We start from the raw sequence: 24324 nt of genomic DNA, 5'->3' as shown, positions 1-24324 counted from the left end.
TTTCAAACAAGTGACCTTAAATTTCAATTTACCATTTGAAATTTGTCATCAAATTTTCAATAAAGCTTTATTATGAGAATATAGAGAAGGTCAATTAATAATTTGGTCAAAGGTCAGTGTCATAAAAGCCTGAATTTTCGTCCGATTAACCTGAAATTTTAAGATTTTGCATATTGGGTCACTGAATTGGTTCACTAATCAAAAGCTAGAAGCTGATTGTTTTTTTTTTTACATCAAAAGCTCAAAGGTCAAGGCTGCATAAAATTATCAATTTTCACTTTGTATTTTTTTTTCTAACTTTTCATTATTTTGGGCATAGGGAAGAAGAAGAAGAAGAAGAAGAAGAAGACGTCTGAATACAAACTGACGTGGATGGGCTTTGCATTTTCAGATGCTTTCTAGTTTCCTTTGTTTCAGCACTGCTTCATTCAGTTGAATAAAGCCATGCTTCGGATCTAAGGAGTTACTTCAATGTATTCAACTATGAACCGTCAAATGGGCACCTTCAACTATGGATAAATTCCTCAGACCCCAACGGTTTGATGCCGACCCCAACTCCTGCACAACATCTGTTTTTTACAACACCTTATTTAACACGTTACATTAGTTCTTAGATTGCCCGTTGTTTGTGTCCTTTATGACATCCCTAAAAAAGTAAGTTTCTTGTTTGGAATGATTTTAATTGTGTTTGACTATCAGATGGGCAGATAGACTAAAATATTGTCTCACTGCTCTATTGCCTTACTCCTCTGTGCATGCATGCTTGAAATGAGATTCCACACAATTTGCCAAATTCAGAGCCAAAGTAACTCTTGCGAAACTTCAGGTTCATGTTCTGATCACTTAGACTACGGATTTTTATGTTAAGAAGATAGGCCTTTTATGTTTTGAAAAGCGGAATTTTTTTTTTTTAATGTGAAAAAATCCCGAAATATTTTTTTCCCCCGTTTTATTCATTTTTTATTATTACCAAGTTTTTCAGAAATCAGTCAAAAAAAGAACAAAAAATGGTAAGCTTTTTCCTGCACAACATTAAGCACTCTGGGCTAGTAAACAGGTAAAAAATGACGTTCAGGTACCTTTATTGCAACCGCATTGTTTGATAAGTAGAGGACTAGAAGAAATTGACAAGACCCTTTTAGGAACGGTTAAAGTAGGTGTTTGAAATCATTATCTTGGTAATGTTCTCCTTGGTGAGGCGGTGTCGGCGGTCGGTGAGGACGTTTCTGTAGACGGAGAAGGACCTTTCCACGTCGACGCTGACGATGGGGCAGTACCTCAAGAGGGGGATGTCAGCAAGCTCGACTCCAGCCGGCACACCAACCACAGATCCGTGCTGATCTCCATCCAGGATCAAAGCCACTGTCCTCAGCACACCAATGTCGGGATTGCGCTGCAGCACCGCCTTGAACTTGGTGAGCAGGATCTCCTTACGGCAGCCTCGGATCTTTTCGAGCTCCTCCTTGGCCTGATCAAGGAGCTGGAAGGCCTTGGCCAGCTCCATGCCGGCCTCCTCCAGCTGCTTAAGGATCTTCGGGATGAACGACACGTGGGCATTTAAGAAGACCAAACTGAGCTTGATGTCCGCCTTTCCGAACAGGTCCTTGGCACTCCGGATTGCCATCGCGTCGTCATCGTTCAGCTGGTCCACAATGTCCTTGACGGCCTCGAAGTGCTCGGCGTAAAACACCGCGGCGTCGATCCACGTCCCCCACCGAGTCAGAATGGGCTCCGGGGGGGGGGGGGGGAGAAAGATTGGGCTGCTGCTCCTTCCAAAAGACAACACGCGACGGGGCTTTGACGAACACCTTCTTTGTCGTGGCAATCAGGTCGTTGACGTCCTTGAACATTTCTCGGACTGTCTCGCAGACACGGTGGAGCGCGTGGGCAACGCAAGTCACATGCAGCAAGTCCGGGAAGAGTTCCTTCAGGGCATGGCCGGCCTTGATCATATAGGCCGCGGCGTCGCTGACGAGGACCTTGAGGCACTCCGGCTTTAAATCAGGCCAAAGATAGCGCAGCGTGTCATTGACTGCACGCACGATCTCCCCGGAGTTGGTCTTCTCCAGAAACATGCACTGGACGAGGTGGGGACGAAAGTACCCCTCCTTGGACAAGCGTCCCGCGATGATGTTGGCCACATATCGACCTGCCGAATCGGTCGTCTCGTCGACGGACAGCCAGATGGGCTGCTGTCCAGGGTCGGCACGGATCCCCGCCAAGGCCTCGTCATAGCACTTGTCGAGGTAGTGCTTTCGAATCCAGCTTTCATCGGGGATCTGGAGAGTGATGTGCTTCTCCAGGAACGACCGGAGGGCAGGGTTTTCCAATTTCGACCATGGGATGCCAGCGGCCAGCATGGCCTGGCACAGCTCCTGAGCCACGACGTCGCACTTGTGCCTCTTTCCGCCACCAAAGTCCTCCATGGTGGCTTGCGTGACCGTCCTCTTCTTCTTCAAGGCCAAGTTGCTCTTGTGGCTGTCTCCTCGGACATGTTGGGCCAGCTCAGACTTCTGCTTCGCCCGGAAAGTCTTTTCACAAGCTCGACAGAAAGCCGTGTCACTCGACACGTACTTGAAGGTGGCCCCATCGCCGCCAGCGTTGAATTCCTTCAGCCACTTGTCACGAAGAGCAGCACTCATCTTGATAGGAGACTTGTTCACACTTTGTGTACACTCTCTCACTGTAGTACACCGCCTCACTGCTGTACACGCAAGTGGACGCAACGTTTTGTTTTTGAGATCGATCGCAGTTAAAAATTTCGATCGCAGTTTAAAATTTCGAAAAATTCCCTAATTTCTTTTAGCGTTGCCAGACATTTTCGACCAAAAAGGGCATTTTATTTTATTTTTCCCGAAAAAGGGCGAAATTCTTTTTTTCTCCGAAAATAGCAAAATAATTTTTTTGCGTGCAAAAAAGCCGTTTTATGTGAAAAAATATTTTTTATTTTTTCACATAAAAATCCGATGTGCACTGATCAGTGTTCAAAATATAGCATTCAATGAATATTTAATAGTTTTCTCTATCATAGGTTGACGTCTGTAGACAGACGAGTAGACCTTTTGCTTCGCCAGCACTGGGTAACAAAGTGGTCCCAGGGGCCCAGCAAGCACTTTTTGTGAGACTTTGGTATGAGGTCCAAATTTGCCAAGCGGTTTTAAGGTGATGGAAAGGTAACTTCTGAAAGTGCAAGAAAAATTACAGGAAATAAATCTGCAAATGAACAATCTTTCATTTCAACAAATAACGTTTTGTTTTGGGGGGTTTTGTTGCCATCTCTCACCAATTATCCTCTCGGGTCACGACCCCAGGTCACGACCCCAGGGCGAGCAGGGAGGATGACCTGCTCATTGCCAACCCTAATTAGGTTTCAGAGCTGCACAACCCCTAATTCATTCTTGGTGTTACACAACTTGAATTAGCAACACTTAATGTGTCCGTGTTAGGTAGGGTGGTCCAAAAAACATCAATCTCTCCGATTTTGATGCTCCACTGGATTATTGTGAGAAATGGTCTAAAACATTCACCCACCAAATATTTTCGCTCAATTCCATCTAGAAACTCATACACACTTCAATTGAAATATGGCGTTTTTCACCAAATTTGGCTAAAGGAGAACAATCCAATAGCAACCTAGGTGGAAAAGTACATGCACTATTGTACTAAGCCATTTTGTGGTTCATGACTTTTTGCATGCGCTTGCGCCTGTGAGTGTGAAACTTGACAATGCTTGAAACATGTTTGAAACATGTTCATACATGTCTGACTCATGTTTCGACCATGAGGACTTCACAAGGGTATGTACCATCAATGACATTATTTAGGAAAAAAATATTTCTAAAGTCTTTGTAAGTCATTAAAATTGACCAAAATGACAAATTTATATGTTGAGTGTGTATGAGTTTATAGATGACTCAGATGCAAAATATTTTTTGGGTGAATGATTTAGACCATTTCTAACAATAATCCAATAGAGCATCAAAATCCAGATAAAAAAGTGATTTTTTTGCATTTTTGGACCACCCTAGTGTTAGGGTTACGGTTAGGGTTAGATGGCACTTTGCCTCAATATTATTGGTAAAAAACCCTAAGCTGCTTCAAATAAACAAGTAAATAAATAAATATTCTGTATAAAGACTTCTTTTTTTTAATCGCTCCACATTGGCAAGATCTTTTTCAGAAGTGTAAAAAATAAATGTATTGTTCTTGCTCTTCCATATTAGTATTTTTCTCCTTCCCAATGAAAGTTTAAAACAGTGTTCAAGTCAATAATCATTTGTACGTGAATATGAACATGCAAGTTGCCCCCTTTTGAAGCTTGCACAAAAATAGAGCTAAGTCCATCCTGATTGTATCCTGCATCATATTAAATGTAACTTGGGCATTTTTACAAGTTTTCATATCTACAGAAGGCCGAATTCTTCTCTCTCTTTTTTCTTTTTATTGTATACAAAGTATAAGAGCTGGTAGCATGGCCTAGGCCTAGACTTAGTGGCACGCACATTCGCCTATAAGCTGCCTAGCCTGGGTTTGAATCCTGACCATACTGTCATCCCGGTGTTTCCCTGGCAGCGTGACTCATCAATGTGTGTGCCATTCCTCGGATGGACGATAAACTGTGCGTTCCATCTACCGACATTAGTTGGTGGATGTTAAATATCCGTTCGTCTAAAGGCGTTCCTATAGATCAGTAAGGGAGCTATCACCAGCACCATGGCGAAATTCCAAATTCCTGCCCTAACTACTGCTCGGAAGACAATGGCAAAATTAAGCACCCAGTATAACCCTTGCCAAGACACTGCTTCGACAGCACCGATTCTCTGCAACAAAGCATGGTACATCAGAATACAAAGTCAAGGCTTTCTTTCCTACGCATATCCGTGGTCACATTTTGGACCTTGTCTGCTCCACTGGATTAATTTTGCACCATCTCTCTGGCTCCGACCTCACCCTCTCTGACCACTTAGCCATCACTATGACCATCAACATCCCCACCCCAACACCAAGACATTGGCGCACTATCAACTTCCGTAAGCTAAACGCTCTTTCACCTACCTCATTCTCATCCACCCTCTCTGAAAAAATGTCCACTTCTCCCTTCATTGACCTCCACACCCCTTCCGACCTCACTGACTACTACAACCACACTCTCTCCTCCTGCCTTGACCAGCTTGCGCCTGTAAAAACCAAAACGATTTCTTTCACCCATTCTGCTCCCTGGTTTACCCCTGAACTCCGCCTGATGAAAACTCGTGCTCGCCAACTTGAAAGACTCCGCAATAAAACAGGTCTCACAGTTCACTCCCAAGCCTACAAGGACCACCTACAACACTACAAAGATGCCCTCTCCCACGCCCGCTCCGCCTACTACTCTCAAATTATCGACTCTGGCTCCGGAAACCCAAAAGCACTCTTCTCGACAATAAACAAACTCCTCCGCCCCCTGGACACCACCACCCAGTCATTCACAGTAGACAACTGCATCTCCTTCCTTTCTTTCTTCCAACGCAAAATTGACAACATCTACAACAGCTTGACCACCGCCGCACCCGCTCCCCCTCCAACTACCTGCCCCCCCTTATCCTGCCTTCCCCTGTCTCAATTCTCCCCGGTCTCCCCTACTGACCTCTCTGAACTCCTCATAGGAATGAAAACTGCCACCTGCACTCTTGACCCCATCCCCTCCAGCTTTGTCAAGGCCTCCTTCCCTGCTCTCTCTCCACTTATCATTGCAACAATAAACTCCTCCCTGTCTACAGGCATCGTCCCAACATCCCTCAAAATTGCTGCTGTTACCCCCATTCTGAAAAAACCTGGACTCAACCCTGACACCCTAAATAACTTCAGACCCATCTCCAACCTACCCTTTCTGTCAAAAGTTTTGGAACGCGCTGTAGCCGCTCAACTCAAACATCACCTCTCTGCCAATAACCTGGATGAAACATTCCAATCCGGCTTCCGCTCCAACCACAGTACTGAAACTGCTCTCCTCAAAATCACCAACGACCTTCTCCTCTCCTCTGACGCTGGCAACCTCAACATTCTCGTCCTCCTCGACCTCAGCGCTGCCTTTGACACCATCGATCACACCATCCTCCTCACCCGACTTGAATCCACCTTTAACGTTACCGGCACTGCCCTCTCTTGGATTAAATCATACCTCTCTGACAGATGCCAGTTCATCTCCATCAATAACTGCAAATCCCCCACTGCTCCCCTCCCCCAAGGTGTCCCCCAAGGTTCAGTTCTTGGCCCCCTCCTCTTCATCCTTTACCTGTCCCCCCTCGGTCACTTAATCCGCCGTCATGGTCTCCAATTCCACTGCTTCGCCGATGACATCCAGCTTTTCATCTCCACCAAGTCCGTCTCCACCGACACCCACTCTATCCTGACAAACTGCATCTCTGAAATAAAATCCTGGCTTCAAATCAACTTCCTCAAACTTAACTGTGATAAATCTGAAATAATCATCATTGGCCCAAAAACGCTCACAAAATCCACCCATAACTTTGCCCTCAACATCGACGGTATCCCAGTATCCACCTCCCCTCTCATCCGGAATCTTGGCGTCATCTTTTACCAAACCCTCTCCTTCGACAAATACACTAAACAGATCACAAAGACAGCCTTCTTTCACCTGAAAAACATCGCCCGTCTCCGCTCATCCCTCTCCTCCACGGCTGCAGAAACCCTCATCCACGCCTTCATCACCTCCCGTCTGGACTACTGCAATAGCCTCCTCTATGGTTCACCCTCAACAATCACCAATAAACTCCAATACATTCAGAACTCCGCTGCCCGTCTACTCACCCATTCCCGGACCCGTGACCACATCACCCCCGTCCTTTACAAGCTTCACTGGCTCCCCATCTCCCAGAGAATCCAGTACAAAATCCTCCTCTTGACCTACAAAGCCCTCCATAACCTGGCCCCATCCTACCTGGCTGACCTCCTCTCCAGACACACTCCCACCCGCAACCTCCGCTCTGCTGGTACCAACCTCCTGACCCCCCCCCCCCCCCCCCATCCGGACCATATTCAGATCCTGGGGGGACAGGGCCTTCTCCATCGCTGCTCCCACCCTCTGGAACTCACTACCTCACACCATCAGAGACTCCTCCTCACTCACCACATTCAAAACATCACTCAAGACCCACCTGTTCAGCACTGCATTCAACATTCAACCCACAGCATTTAACCCCTGACTATCACTTCTCCTTCTCCCTCCTTTTGCTTTAAATATTTCCCTATTGATTCTTGTCTTTTTGCAATTGTTGTTTTCATGTTTTGTTATGCATTATGTTTTGCACTCTGTCAAAGCGCCTTTGGGCTTCTTGAAAAGCGCTATACAAAATAAATGAATTATTATTATTATTATAAGGCTCATGGAAGAGCTAGAACATAGAATGAACAAGGACGTAACACCAGGAACTTTACACAAATGGATATATCGGTATGTACAAAAATGTGATACTTATTACACTTCAATTGATTTGTTTAAAGAAGAAAATTACTTTACAGTCAATAATTATACCTCCACCACCGAAGATGGATGGAGGTTATGTTTTCACCCTTGTCTGTCTGTCTGTCTATGAAGAACAGACAAACAATTGTTAATACACCCCAAATCTACCTTTTTTAAATTCCGACTTCTTTCCTGAAATTCCTAGTAGTGTTCATTTATTTTATACCGTGTACCCCCTCCCCCCCAATCCCCCCGTCCCCACTCCCCCCTCCCCTTTCAGCCCTCTCCCTTCCACAGATCTACTGACGTCGCTGTTCTCTACTGTTGTTGTGCTTGTGTGCTTTCCTTTCTCTCCCCCTCTCGTCTCCCGCTCCCTTTATTGTATATTTTATGTGTCCATGCATGTTCTCATGTTTAACGTGTTAGCTCTTACACGAGCCTCGACTTTGTATACAACAACAACACACAACATGCATTTTAAGGCCATTTTCCCTGCTAGAGCGGGGGTTAGCCTTGCGGTCCCCATGACAATCTTCTCCATTTTGCCCTATTTTCTGCATCTCTCCTTGTTAACCCCCTTGCCTGCATTTCGTCTTCCACCGTCTTTAGCCAAGTCTTTCTCGGTCTTTTCTCGGTCATCTTTAGCCAAGTCTCTTTCGCCACTTTGTATACAAGAAGAAAAGAAAAACAAAGAACAAAAGGAACAGTAGAAAGAGAGTGGGAAACTCATAAATAGCGGGGTTGAGGGACAAAATAGAGGGAGACTTGTACAAATAGGAGGTCATGTGGGGTGGACAAGATGGATACAGAAGCAAACTCTCAGGAAGGAAAAACCTGGAAGAGGTGGCCCTTTTCGTTTGCGGAGGGCAAAGAAGATTTTTCTTGTAAACTTTGACCCTTTCATCTTCTTTCATATTAGTGTTTTGTACTCGTATAGTGGTGGCACGTGCATCATCTCCTGAAAAAAAATCCTCACATGAAGTCATTAAAAAAATTATCTACAATTTGCTTTGTGCATTGCGAGAAAGAAATTTCAGGCATCCATCAGAAATTTCAAATTTCCCTTACTCCATTTCCATGGCATTCCCTACACGAGCAAGAAAGTACAAACTTTAACTCCATCTCTGTAGTATGATGCTCACAGCTTTATGTGAACAAATCTGCAAGTCGCACAAGTCTACAATCCGAAAAGACGGTATAGCAAGGATATTATCTTTCATGAACTATGCATGTTTTGGACACAAGGACACCATGTGTAAAATCACACTCTGTTATACAAAGCTTCGCAATAAACATATGTTTGTGAGTTTGGCAAGAGGAATGAGCTCGCATCCAACCAAGGTCACTTGAACAAAGCATTCCACAGTGAATGTTGAGACTTTATTCCAGTGCTCAGAAAGAATCCCGAGGTGCTGATACCGTCTTGCTGTGGAACCATCACTGAAGGTAAACACAATATCAATTGTTGAAACCTGGTCACAAGCATTTCAAGGTCCGACCCCTAATCTCAGTTTCAACCCTCTGAGTGCAGGAGAAATCTTGAAAGGCTTTCACCATTGACGTCAATATTCACAATGATACAACTGCAGTTACATTTTGTGAAAAATATTATGGGAATTTAGTTTTTCTTCCACCCGAAGAGAACTGTAAACCCCCTTCTGGTGAAACTACCTACATCCAGGATCACTGCTCCCCTCCACTCATTTGTTCCTCTTTTTTCCCACCTGTGGAATCCATTTTCCACATCCTCTTCAATCTCATTCCTCCTTCCATGTCTTTAAAACAGCTGTTTACCAACATATCAGATTGTCCCCAATCCAAAACCGTTATCTTCTCCACCCTCGTTAACCCACCCCAATCGCATCTGTTTCCAAATTTCCAGTTTTGCCTCCTGAGAGTTTCCTTCTGTATCCATCTTGGCCACACCATGCGTCCTCTCCTGACCCCATTCCTCCCCACACCCTTTGTTTGTTCAAGTCTCCCTCTATCTTATGCTTTCACACCACTGTTGGTGCCCCCCTCTCTCTCTCTCTACTGTTCCTTTTGTCGTGGTATCTCTCTATGTATGGGTATATATATATATTTTATATATATATTTTATATATATATATATATATATATATATACATATATATATATATATATATATATATATATATATATATATATGTATATATATATATGTATATATATGTATATATATATATGTATATATATGTATATATATATATGTATATATATGTATATATATATATGTATATATATGTATATATATATATGTATATATATGTATATATATATATATGTATATATGTATATATGTATATATATATATATGTATATATATATATGTATATATATGTATATATATATATGTATATATATGTATATATATATATGTATATATATGTATATATATATATATGTATATATATGTATATATATATATGTATATATATGTATATATATATATATGTATATATGTATATATATATATATGTATATATATATATATATATATATGTATATATATATATATATATATGTATATATATATATATATATATATATATATATATATATATATATATATATATATATATATATATATGTATATATATTCTGTATATATAAATATACATATATGTACGACTTATCTTATAAAGAAGTACAACGGCACTCGGTAGAGCGCATAACTCACCAGGCTGAACAGTTTGTTTTGTATCTTACTAATGGGCCGGATCTGGATTCGGACATGAAACAAAATCTAATCGCTTGCTCTTGTCGCCTAACTAACTCACCCCAAGTTTATTCCTAACCCGTCCTAACTTTTTTAAACATCATGTTATATATCGCTTTTCGCCCTATCTCTCAATGGTGAAGAATCACTTAAAAAATTAAATAATTCTCGTATCCGAATCCATATTCAGATCTTCACCAAAATCTAATCGATTCTTCCTTGTCGCACACACTACATCTCCACCAAGTTTCGTCCAAATCCGTCCACACCTTTTTGAGATATCTTTTTCCCAGACAGACAGACAGAGGTGAAAACCTAACCTCCATCCACCTTCGGTGGCGGAGGTAACAAGAGGAGTAGGGTTGAGCAATTGGTTCACGTTTTTATATTGTTTTGATTTTGAATATTACCACCATGATGTGTTTACCTTGTTCCACTTTCACGGCATTGTTCCACACCAATAAACATTTTAGACTTTATTTGTTTGCCGTATTTGCAGCTTCACTGTTGCCAACAACAAAGAGGTTATGCCCATGTAGGTGATGACCTTTCCCAAAATTTGGCAATATCCATCAGGGCATACATATGTCCTTGAGCTTTCTTGCTTGTTTTTTGGTTTTCAAATCTCCCACCAATTTCTCCACGCAAAGATCTCTGTGCAAAGATAAAGGGAATACATAAAGATGACTGAAGGAGATTCAAGGACATGGCAGAGAGCAAATGCGGCATCTGAGCACAATGTTGGGGAAAGGTGAGAAATACTATCAGTCTGGATTTGGTTTCTGCCTCCTCTCCCATTGTACCAACCCCCTTAGACAATAATATTCATACAGAAATTAACTATTTATCAAGCCAAACCCAGTGGGTGAATGCACTGTCCTCCTTCTTTGCTCCCAATCCTGTCTCCATTCTTCCTCAAGCATTTGGTCTCGGGACAGTACCAAGAAAAATACAGAGCAGTTTGCAATTGAAACAGCTACTCAAAGTCGGAAAAAGATGTTTGCTTCACTCCAACGTGCTTTGTCCATGCAGAGTCGGAACGCATATCACACAGGTTCCAAAACCATGTGGAGCTTCAGAGAGTTTCGAGGCAACGGCACGCCAGTCAAATCCAACTCCTGTGTTCGGCTCAAAGGTTTGGAAGATATCCCTGAAGCCTCTGGATATCGAAACGTGTACTTGCTGTATGTCAAGGGCTATAAAGATCGCATCCATGAAATGCAGGTATGATGTTGAAGATGCTGTACTAATTAATATCAAGAACTCTTGATGAATTAAAAAAAATTTGCCTTGTTATAAACCAAAGTTCAGATATTTCAGACCATTGTTTGTTTGTTTTTTGGAATGGGTGGATAATTTAAAATAATTATTTTATTGTTTGATAAGTACGTGTTCTGTGTGTGATCTGCTGTTGAGACTCCACCTGAATTTGTGCCTTGTGTCCGTCCTAGTAACTTATTGCATTGGTTTGTGTGTTCTGATCGTTCCGCATTATTTTAACTATCAAGTATCTTTATTAAATTAAGTATAAGCATGGAGAAGACTTTTCTTGTTCTGCCAATTGTGGCTGTCAGCGTAGCAACAACCATTGAGTTTAATCATGAAGTTGAAAATTCGCACTGAACGGTTCCATTTTGACAATTAGTAGCATTCATTAGGTCATTCATAGGTGGAGTCGTGCGTGTACAGCGAGGTGAGCGAGCTGCCATCTTGTGTGCCTCCTCGTACACACAGCAAAACGAAAAAGAAAAGAAAGAAACGTTGCTACTGCCTTTTTGTTTCTAAGGCATGATTTTGTCATTCTGATGCAAACGTATGCTTCTGCTTAAGAAATGCAGATTTCGTAAATCTAGGGAGAGATTTATTTCGCATATTGATAGATGCACCATCACACTTGAGCTATTTCGTAGCAAAGCAAAATGCAGTTCTATAGATGACAAGGCCTTCAATATGGCCTTCACAGGCATGTTTCACATGGAAATGAGCTGTCCATCCCAATTTATCTCAACTAATTTCCTACCTCACCTGTAATGAAATATTGGCCAGACGGCCAGACCAGGAGAGGCCAGACGGAAGCCTCTCCTCAGTGAAAGACACATGAAAGCCCACAGAATCTTGTTTCTCACAGTCTGAGAGTCCTTCAGGTGCTTTTCTGCAAACTCATAGCGGGCCTTCATGTGTCATTCACTGAGGAGAGGCTTCGCCTGGCCAATCTGCCATAAAGCCCAGATCGGTGGAGTGTTGCAGTGGTGGTTGTCCTTCTGGAAGTTTCTCCCATCTCCACACAGGATCTCTGGAGCTCAGCCTTAGTGACCATCGGGTTCTTGGTCACCTCTCTTACCAAGGCCCTTCTCCCCCGATTGCTCAGTTTGGCCGGGCGGCCAGCTCTCGGAAGAGTCCTGGTTGTTCCAAACTTCTTCCATTTAAGAATTATGGAGGCCACTGTGCTCTTGGGAACCTTCAATGCAGCAGAGATTTTTTTTGTATGCTTCCCCAGATCTGTGCCTCGACACAATCCTGTCTCTGAGCTCTGCAGGCAGTTCCTTCGACCTCATGGCTTGGTTTTTGCTCTGATATGCATTGTCAGCTGTGAGACCTTATATAGACAGGTGTGTGCCTTTCCAAATCATGTCCAATCAATTGAATTTACCACAGGTGGACTCCAATCAAGGTGTAGAAACATCTCAAAGATGATCAAGAGAAATGGGAGGCACCTGAGCTAAATTTCAAGTGTCATAGCAAAGGGTCTGAATACTTATGTAAATGTCATATTTCAGTTTTTTATTTTTAATAAATTTGCAAAACTTTCTAAAATCCTGTTTTCTCTTTGTCATGATGGGGTATTGAGTGTAGATTGATGAGGGAAAAAATGAATTTAAACGATTTCAGCATAAGGCTGCAACACAACAAAATGTTAAAAAAGTGAAGGGGTCTGAATACTTTCTGAATGCACTGTATATATTCTGTTTATACTAAAAAATATACATTTTAGTATACTGAAATATGGAATTGATAACTCATCAGACAGGTTGCATAAAACATGGATTTTTAAACGTGCTGTCTCCATTTGAAGAGAAAATTTTCTTCTCTTCTTCTTCTTCTTCCTCTTCATCTTCTTGTTCTCCTTCTTCTTCTACGTCTTCTTTCATATGCAGTGCAAGACTGTTGGTAGCATCATTGACCGAGGGTGCGGTTGTGCTGCTGATGCAACACCCTCTGTAGATTAGAACAGGATTTTTGTAAAATCGGCCAGGGTGCAGGCGATAGCTCGCATACTGCGCAACTTTCCAGAATGACACTTTATATTAAAATGTAAATAAAAATGCATTATCAAATGAGCGGCAAATTTGATTGGTCATGATGATATAAAGTGCCATTATATTTCGTCCAAGTACTGCTAAACAGAAGGGTTTTGAAAGTGTCAAAAAGGCGACTTGTGTTCTGCAGTGTTCAAGTATATAGCTAAAATGAAATAGATTAAAGATTTGAAAGGTTGTAGAAAACAATTGAAGTTTACCACCATTGATGCGGCGTCTTTTACGCCTCCTTATTTAACATGTTATGTTAGTTGTTCGTGCCTGTTGTTTGTGTCCTGGATGACGTCCTTAAAAACAGTAGGTTTCCTGTTTGAAATGATTCTCAATTTTGTTTGACTGCCACACAGGCACACAGAGTAAAAATAGTTATCTCCCTCTGCTCTGCGCATGCTCGATTGGGTCGAATTCAGAGGAAAAGTACTGCGAAACTGCAGGTTTATTTTCCGATTCAAATTTAGATTTGTGTTCAAACTATAACATTCAATTGGAATCAAATTGTTCCTCAAGCATAAACTGATGTTTGTAGACAGACAGAAGTGAAGCAATTGCTTAACCCCGCTTTTCGCTTCACACGCACACGGGTAACAATAACAAAACTATGTTGGTAAAATATTTACTGCTTCATTAGTTTGTGTTATTTGAATGTTCAATATTCAAACAAAAATATTCTGTGGACCTATACAGCAATTTAGGGAGTGCCGGAAAAGATAGCTTGCTTATAAGTTTTCCAGTCCACATTTAACCCAAGCAAAACCAAATATGACAAAAACCTCTCATCCTGGTGCCTTGCCTTAATAAATTTGGCTGGCACAGGATAGCCAAGATGTACAAACGCTAAACTGTCTAGACTGGCTGGATTAGAGTCTCGGCACAACTACAAACTGTCATCCTGGTGTTCCACATGCAAGGCAAAGTATTAATGTGTGTCATCACTTGGATGGGTGTTAAGCAGGATGTCCCGGTCTGCCAGCATTAGTTGGTGGACGGTAATGAAGCCATAATGTCCTTTTGCTAAGCGTAGGCCAGTTATTGTCAGCACCCTGGCCAAATTACAAATTCTGGGCTTGGACTGCAAGTAGCAAGTACTAAGATCCTCTTGTACATTTCTTGACACAAGTTGCTTGTTGCTATTACATCAGAAACAAATTAACCAGGTAGCTTGCATGTTTCACCGAAGGTGGATGGGGGTTACGTTTTCACCTCTGTCTTTTGTCTTTTTCTGTCTGTCTGTTTGTGAACAGGATATCTCAAAAGGTTTTGGACAGATTCAGCCAAAATTTGGTGGAGACGTTGGATATGTGACAAAGACGAAAAGAATACATTTTGGTGAAGAACCAGATCTGGAACTGAGAATTTCTTTCGTGATTCTTCACCATTGAGAGATAGGGCAAAAACTATATATAGCACGATATCTCAAAAAGTTACAAACGGATTTGGACGAAACTTGGTGGACAAGTTGGGTAGGTGACAAGAAAAAGCCGATTAGATTTTGGTTCAGGTCAGAATCCAGATACGAGAATCTTTTTCAAGTGATTCTTCACCGTTGAGTGATAGGCATCAGGGATCGGGCCAAAAAACGATATATAACATGATATTTCAAAAAGTTGTGGACGACTTCTGACGAAACTTGGTGGATGAGTTTGGTAAGTGACAATAACAAGCCGATTAGATTTTGGTTAAGGTCCGGATTCAGATCTGACCTATCAGTGGGATACAAAACTGAGCCTGGTGTTGGTTTAGCGGTTAGGGTGCAGGCTTGGGATCCTTGGATCCTGAGTTCGAATCCCGGTCGATCGCTGAATTAACACCAGGATGGTTGACTCAGCCTGTCATCCTTCCGAGGTCAGCAAATTGAGTACCAGCTTGCTGGGATGAATGATCCCGGTGTGTACCCCGATTTAGAATAGGCACACCGTATCCCTGCGCATCGTAAGAGGCGACTAAGGGTTGGTGCTAGGAAGGGCATCCAGCCATAAAAACATTGCCTCAAACAGGGAACCATGATTGTCATGGGGCCCGCAAGGCTAACCCCCGCTTTAGGGGGGGAACAATGGCCTTAAAACGATCATTCATATTCATAGTGGGATACAAAACTAAACTGACAGCCGGGCGGAAGTATGCTCTCTACCGAGTGCTGTTCTAGTTTCATGATGCTTTCAAATTACACTTAATATGTAGCATATTCACAAACTACTTCAGTGATAAGGCAAAAAATAGATTACAGATAAAATGTGGATAAGTTAGATTAACAGAGAAAATCCGATGAATCTCAGTTGTATAAGTATTCAAACCCTTTGCCTAATTAATCTTAACTCACTTCAGGAGCAAATTATTTGTTTGAAAGGTTACCAAATAAGTGCAGTCGGTTTTACCTGTATGTAATCAGTGGTTTAATTAAAAAACTAAGCTCCCCCACTTACCTAAGCAGTTTTAAGGTGTAACTCACTTTGTCAGCCAACAAGGAAAACATGAAGTCCAAGGAGATTTCCAAAGAAGCCAGACATAAAGTGGTGGAGAAGCACCGTTCAGGAGAGGGCTATAATAATATTTCAAAGTCACCATTTATCCTTTTGAGTACGGTGAAATCCATTATTAAGAAGTGGAAGAGGTATCGTACCACCCAGATTCTAACCTGATCAGGTCAAGCATTGAAACACAGCAGCTGGACAACCATCAAACTAGTTTAGGATGTCACTGTAAATCCAACAATGACTTTGAAAGATCTGCAAGGCTCTATACTATGTCTGATGTGGAGATTAGCGTTCATCAATCAACAATATCCCGTTCCCTTCACAAAGCTGGCCGCTATGGACAGTTGGCAAGAAAGAAGCCCTTACTGAAAAAGCTGCATCTAAAAGCTCATATGGCGTTTGTGAAAAGCATCTTAATGATTGACACTGCAGGCATGTGGAGAAACGTTTTGTGGTCAGATGTGACAAAAATTGTACCTTTGGTCTAAATTTAAAGTATTATATGTCACAAGCCTAACACTACACATCAACCTGTCAACACCATCTCTACTGTCAAGCATGGTGGTGGCAGCATCATGTTATGGGGTTGCTTTTCATGAGCTGGGACTGGCACGTTTTTCAGGATGGAAGGCCCAATGGACAGGAACAAAGTATAGGAGAATCCTTGATGAAAACCTGCTTGAGTCAGCCATGAATCTGAAACTTGGTAGCACATTCACATTTCAGTAGGACAATGATCCAAAGCACAAACCTAAAGCCACACCTGAGTGGCTGAATAAGAAGAAAATAAATGTTCTTGAGTGGCCCAGTTAAAGTCCTGGCTTGGAACCAATTGAACATTTATGGCGAGAGTTGATGATTACAGTCCATCGATGATCCACATCAAAACATTTTTTTGTGAAAACATTTGTGAAAACATTTTGTTACCTAGGAGACATGCTGAATGGAGAAGGTGGATCAGACTTGGCAACGGTTGCCAGAGTGAGATGTGCATGGAAGAAGTTTCGGGAACTGAGTGGCGTGCTGATGAGGAGGGGAGTGTCGTTGAAGCTGAAGGGAAAGGTGTATGCTGCATGTGTGAGAAGTGTTATGATTTATGGGAGCGAGACATGGGTAATGAACGTAGAGCAGCAACGAAGGCTGGAAAGGGTGGAAATGCGAATGGTTCGGTGGATGTGCGGAGTATCCTTGAGAGAGAGGAAGACAAATGATGAATTGTGAAAGATGATGGGAATAGAGCCTGTGATTGATGCTGTGAAGAGAAACAGTTTGAGATGGTTTGGTCATCTGTTGAGGAAGGATGAAAGTGACTGGTTGAGAAGAGTGATGGAAATGAATGTAGAAGGAAGTAGCGGACGGGGAAGACCGAGAAAGACTTGGCTAAAGATGGTCGAAGAAGAAATGCGGGCAAGGGGGTTAACAAGGGGAGATGCAGAAAATAGGGCAAAATGGAAAAGATTGTCATGGGGACCGCAAGGCTAACCCCCGCTCTAGCAGGGAAAATGGCCTTAAAATGCCTGTTGTTGTTGTTGTTGATGATCCACATCAAACTTGGCAGAACTAGATCAATTTTCACATGAAGAATGGGCAAATGTTTCACCATCTCACTGTGCAGAGCTGGTAGAGATATACTGTACCATAAAAGACTCGTAGCAGTCAATGCTGCAAAAGGTGGTTTCACCAAGTTCTGACCTAAGGGGCTGAATACTTTTGCAACCAGTGAATTTTGATCTGTACGTTTTTTGCAGGTATTCCTGACAGGTAACCTCCTTCAACTATAACAGTGTTTATTTTGATCTATTCAGCAAAGATATGCCTACCTGGCACTGTGGTCTTCCATAATTGGTGCAAAATTTCATTCCTAAGGTCCTTGCCGAATCCGAGATACAGCTCAGACATTGGTAGAAAAAAGGGAGAAAAACCTAAATGGGATGTCACAAACTTAAATTTGCACCACCCATTGGATTATTGGGGTTGGGGTTAATTACAAGTGTATTCTGCATGTATACCTACCTACTTAGACTGACGTTTAATATGCTGTGTCCAATATTTATCATTTAATTCCCTTCCTTTTTTCCTTAATTTTCACTTCTACCTTTTTCTGATTTAGCATCATGTGTACCTGTTTGTGTAGCATTTGAATCGCCAGAGCCTGGGTCCCATTTGGCGAGAGAGTCTTGGATCGGGCAGCAACGTACACATTGCAAGTGGCGAGTTAATCAAGCAAGTTTTAAGACAAGAAGGCCATCAGCCTGTGCGAGCTGACATGGAGTTATGGAAGAAGTACAGAAGGATCCACGGTCTTGCTGAAGGGCCCTCAACTGCGTGCGTCCACTTCCTGAGCATTTTTCTTAATAACAAAAGTACATAATAATCTTAGGTATATTTATAGATTTTGAAGTACCTACTCCATTACAAAGCATGGGTGCTGCCAAAGCAGTTTCTTGACGAGGGTTATACTGGGTGGTTTGCCATTGCCTTCCCAGCGTTGTTTTTTTCCGTTTTCTGTCCTTTTAATGCTGGGCGTCAAGCAAGGAAGCAGCACGTACAATTTTTAAAGTCTTTGGTATGACTCAGCCGGATATCAACGACCTCCCAGACCCACAGCAGATGCTCTAACCATTACACAACTGGGTCTAATCTGATTAGACTGATTAGGAGTCTTAGACTGTAGGGTCTCCAGTTGGGCCAAAAATGTGTTTGTTTTGCTTTTTCAGAGTCAAGTTCTAGATGTGTGTGTGTGTGTGTGTGTGTGTGTGTGTGTATATATATATATATATATATATATATATATATATATATATATATATGTATGTATGTATGTATGTATGTATGTATGTATGTATATATATATATATATATATATATATATATATATATATATATATATATATATATGTACGTATGTATGCATGTATGTATGTATGTATGTATATATATATATATATATATATATATATATATATATATATATATATGTACGTATGTATGCATGTATGTATGTATGTATGTATGTACGTATGTATATATATATATATATATATATATATATATCATACATACATACATACATACATACATACATATATATATATATATATATATATATATATATATATATATATATATATATATATATATGTGTGTGTGTGTGTGTGTGTGTGTGTTCTGGGGGGTAGGGGTGGAGGGGCATCACCCTTTGCTGTTGTGGTGACTCAAATTTGTATCCCGTCATGGCCATTACCACACAAATTTTAACAATCATGTATTGCCTGCCACACCAACACAATGCCTGTGCCAGCATAAACAGCCAATCGATAAATATGCAGGCGGGAATGGCATTAATACGAATGACCGCACTGTGGTCACAACCTGTGACAAAATACAGTGACGTGCTGGTTGGGAAACGTGCATTTAACGTGCATATGTTGTGTTCAAAAATTACGTAATGATATTTTTTCAGGAAGGTATACGTCCCAGCTTGAATAAACCTTATTAATAATTTAACTCTCGACCAAAACAAAGGCAATGAAAATCTGACGCAACAAAGCTGGGCAGTGTAAATCATCAGTGGCCTATAGGCCTGTGCTAGGCCCACCAGGAAACAATATGGCGGCCATATTATTTTGTCTCGGTCCTATGGTAGGTGGAGTCAAGTGACAGATGTGGGTGTGGTCTGGCAGCTGTCCGATCAATGGGTGCACATTTCAAAACTCTACCCCAACAAGAACCCCAACAACAGCAACGCGAACCTCTTGTAGACCTGTGACATGTCGCAGGCAAAAATTAAATGCACCAACTTAAATTTGCACCACTCATTGGGTCAGTAATATAGGTACGTATTGTGTTCGCCGATGGCCTGAGATCGGGAGTGTCATTTAAGCTTTAGAAACCCATGAAACGTCAGCCCCACAGGCTATAGGAGAGTGACCTGAATGCGCATGTACATTCGTGGCCAAAAATATTGCCACCCTTGCACTTTTTTCAATAATGCACCATTTCTTCCAAAAAATTGTTAAAAGTTAAAAAATATATTTTGGCATCCACAAATGTATTTCTTTGGTTTGTAGTGGAACAAAACAAAAAAAGCCGAAAAAACTACTAAATCTCAGCTTATTCCACACAGAAATCCGAAAATAGGCCAGACAATATTATTGGTACCTTTTAGAAGTTGTTAGAAATAATTAGATTTCAAGCAGGTGATTCTCCTTTACTTTGGAATTGAACTCACCTGTGGTGAGCTGCAGGTGCCTGCAATATAAAAATCACTCATTCAACCAGTTTTGAATGGAGAAAAGGAGTCATTCTGCTGTTTTGTGTCACTGTATGTACCACAATGAGCATGGAGAAAAGAAAGAAAACCAGAGAATTGTCTGAGGAGGTCAGACACAAGATTGTAGCCAAGCACGGACAATCTCAAGGCTACAAGTCCATCTCCAGAGACCTTGATGTTCCTGTGTACACCGTACGCAATGTTATCAGGAAGTTTAAGGCCCATGGCACTGTATCCAACCTGGCCACAAGGTTGGACATGGCCGCAAGAGAAAACTTGATCGAAGATTGCAGCGAATGATTGTTCGAATGGTGGAGGAAGCAACTCACTCAAGTGGCAAACAAATTCAAGCTGCCCTTCAGATGCAAGGTACGACAGTTTCAACTTGCACCATCCATCGCCAACTCAATGAAAGGGGGCTCTATGGTAGGAGACCCAGGAGGACCCCACTGCTGAGAGAGAGACATAAGAAAGCCCGACTGGAGTTTTCCAAAACACACCTGAACAAGACAAAATCCATCTGGGAGAATGTCGTGTGGACAAATGAGACGAAATTAGAGATTTTTGGTAAAGCACATAATCTCTATGTTTACAGAAAACAAAATGAAGCCTTCAAAGAAAAGAACACCTTCCCTACAGTCAAACATGGAGGAGGTTAAGTGGTTTTGGGGTTGCTGTGCTGCCTCTGGCACTGAGTCCCCTTGAATGTGTGCATGGCATCATGAAATCAGGAGATTACCAAGGCATTTTGGAGCGCAATGTTCAACCCAGTGTCAGAAAGCTGGATCTCCGTCGAAGGTCATGGGTCTTGCAGCAGGACAATGACCGCAAACACTTCAAAAAGCACCCTGGAATGGTTCAAGACAAAAACCTGGACTGTTCTGAAGTGGCCAGCAATGAGTTCAGATGGAAATCCCATTGAATACCTGTGGGGAGATCTGAAAACAGCAGTTGGGAGAAGACACCCTTCAAATCTGGGAGAACTGGAGCAGTTTCCACAAGAAAAGTGGGACAAACTGCCAGTAGAGAGGTGTAGGAAGCTCATTCATGGCTATAGGAAGCGCTTGACTGCAGTTATTTTGTCCAAAGGCTACCAAATATGTGCTACCAAATATTAAGTCCAGGGTGTCAATAATTTTGCCAGTGCAGTTCTTTTTATTTTCTGATTTAAAAGGATATATTAAATTCTGAATCAAAAACAAAGGTTCTGTAATATTAACAGTGAAATAAAGAATTGTAGAGACCAAATACTTTTGTCAATTTCAACTTATTTTTAGAGAAAATTGTGAGTTATTTGAAAAAAGTGCAAGGGTGCCAATATTTTTGGCCACGACTGTGTGTACATTTCTGCCTTAGGGCATCATCAATTGATGTATTGGATATATCACAAAACATTGTAGAATGGGAAACCGTTGTGTTTTTGCTCTTGACTACTTTACAGTGTTTTCAATAAGTATTGGAAAAGTACTGTCAAATTTTGTTATTATTTCTATATACTCCAGAAATCTGGATTTGAGATCAAAAGATGAATATGAAGCAAGAGTACAGGGATTACCTAAATGGGGGGACTGAGCATAAAAAGTGCTATTGATCTACAATGATAAAACATATATATATATATATATATATATATATATATATATATATACTGTATATACTGTATATACATATACATATACATATATATATATATATATATATATATATATATATATATATATATATATATATATATACATATATATATATATATATATATATATATATATATATATATATATATATATATATAACACAGTTTGTGTGTGTGTGTGTGTGTAATGTTACCGATAGACTCCTAAACGGAGAGGCTCACGTACTTGATATTTGGCACAGACATGGCCATTGAGCCTGGGAAGAACATGGCCGACCTAAAAATGTATTTCATAATATTTTTTACCATATTTTTTACCTCAGCGCATTTCAGCGAGGAATATTATGCACGGAATCTGACCAGTCGCAGAGCAGCGCGCTGATTCGCTCAGAGCGATCACGTGATGTTCCTTGCCGCCATTAACTCAGTTACGCGTTCGCACGTATTTCAGAGCGAAAAACGATTGCGTTTTTTCACATTTCAGCGAGGAACATTGCCATTCACACCACATAGGTTTCGGTAATGTCGGAGTTTACGGGCGTAAACTGGATAGGTGGTTGTAATGTCGGAGTTTACGGGCGTAAACTGGATAGGTGGTTGTAATGTCGGAGATAACGGGCGTAAACTGGATAGGTGGCTGCCTTCAAACCAACTGCCTTGACGAATGCTTTGTCGAGTCTTACAGGTAGAGCAGTACCATGTCTTCCCGTCTGATACATCACCACGAGTAATAAAACCACAATGGACATTACATCGAGGGCAAATACAATAATTCTTGTTGAGTCTGCGACGTGCACACCACTTAATAATGTCAGATATTAGAGCCAAAGAAGTGATATTATGATTAATACCTGACATTATTAAGTGGTGTGCACGTCGCAGACTCAACAAGAATTATTGTATTTGCCCTCGATGTAATGTCCATTGTGGTTTTATTACTCGTGGTGATGTATCAGATGGGAAGACATGGTACTGCTCTACCTGTAAGACTCGACAAAGCATTCGTCAAGGCAGTTGGTTTGAAGGCAGCCACCTATCCAGTTTACGCCCATAAACTCCGACATTACAACCACCTATCCAGTTTACGCCCGTAAACTCCGACATTACAACCACCTATCCAGTTTACGCCCGTAAACTCCGACATTACCGAGGTTTTTTTTTCACCACGAGGTTCACCTGTCAATTTTGCCATGCCTTGAAATGGAAGGGAGAAACACCAGGAATGTGTTGCAGGGGAGGCAATGTCCTTTCGCCTTCTCTCCAATCTCCACCGGAACCTTTGAAAGAACTACTTCAATCAACTACGACTCAATCCAGACACTTCCTGAAGGAAATCCGTAATTACAACTCTTCGTTCCAAATGACTTCGTTTGGAGCAGATCGCGTCGTCACTGAGCAAGGATTCATGCCTACATTCAAGGTGCAAGGCCAGGTATACCACCTCATTGGCTCTATCCACCCTCAACCAGGTGAGCAACCGAAATTTTTACAAATCTATTTCATGGGTGACCACCGAGAACTCCCCCTCCCCCTCACCTCCCCTCCCCTCCCCCTCCCCCTCCCCTCCCTCTCCCCCTCCCCCTCCCCCTCACCCTCCCCGGCCCCTCCCCCTCCCCCCTCCCCCTCCCCTCCTTCACCCCCTCCCCCTCCCCCCTCCCCTCCCCCCTCCCCCTCCCACCCCTCCCTCCCTCCTCACACCCCTCTCCCATCCCTCCCCCTCCCCCCTCTCCTCCCCTCCCCCTCCCCCTCCCCCTGCCCCCTCACGTTTATACACGGAATGCCAGGTACTTCCCCCCCCTCTCCTCCCCTCCCCCTCCTCTCCTCCCCTCCCCCCCCCCTCTCCTTACCTCCCCCCCCGTTCCCCCCCCCCTCCTCTTCCCCCTCCCCTCCCCTCCCCCGCCCGGCAATGCCGGGTACTTCTGCTAGTATACCAATAAATAAATGCTGACCTTGCCTCATATTCATCTTTTGATCTCAAATCCAGATTTCTTGAGTGTACAGCAATAATAACAAATTTGACTTTACCGTTCCAATACTTATGGAAGGCACTATGTTCACGTCAAGGTTTCACTGTCAAAACTAGAATACGTAGGACACAAGCCTAGTGAACCTTAACCTTTGTTAAGTGTGAACATTCCAGTGTCCCAGATGCCTTTATTTCACTTACCATAGGTGGTAGCTGCCTTGCCAATGCTGAAGTTCAATTCCTCATCGAATGGCAGGTTGTCAGTCACTATGGAACTCAAATAAAAAAACTTAGGAGCAATCTCCAAGAACCTTTTATCCAATGTGATCATTGGCGAGTCGATTGTGCCCTGTGCCATAACCACTGTTTTATTTTGTTGGTGAGTCGATTGTGCCCTGTGCCGTAACCAATGTTTTATTTTATTGGCATTTTGATTATGCCCCGTGCCATAACCATGGT

General features: G+C 42.0%; 1 protein-coding gene across 2 annotated transcripts in view; it reads left to right on the top strand.

Moving 5' to 3' along the window:
* The window catches only part of LOC137433736 (sterol 26-hydroxylase, mitochondrial), an 81089-nt gene that overhangs the window by 1683 nt on the left and 55082 nt on the right, over positions 1 to 24324 (top strand). For both annotated transcript variants that reach the window (XM_068126012.2, XM_068126019.2), the window contains exons 2-5: positions 320 to 537; positions 10856 to 10956; positions 11126 to 11429; positions 18128 to 18318. In XM_068126012.2, the coding sequence (XP_067982113.2) occupies positions 10889 to 10956; positions 11126 to 11429; positions 18128 to 18318 (563 nt within the window). In that variant the 5' untranslated portion in view covers positions 320 to 537; positions 10856 to 10888. The remainder of the gene's footprint in view (positions 1 to 319; positions 538 to 10855; positions 10957 to 11125; positions 11430 to 18127; positions 18319 to 24324) is intronic.

The sequence above is a fragment of the Myxine glutinosa genome, chromosome 1, assembly GCF_964187855.1.
Source record: "Myxine glutinosa chromosome 1, kmMyxGlut1.1, whole genome shotgun sequence".
Lineage (NCBI taxonomy): Eukaryota > Metazoa > Chordata > Myxini > Myxiniformes > Myxinidae > Myxine > Myxine glutinosa.
The sequence above is the reverse complement of the archived record's forward strand: the minus strand, read 5'-3'. Positions and strand labels throughout refer to the sequence as shown.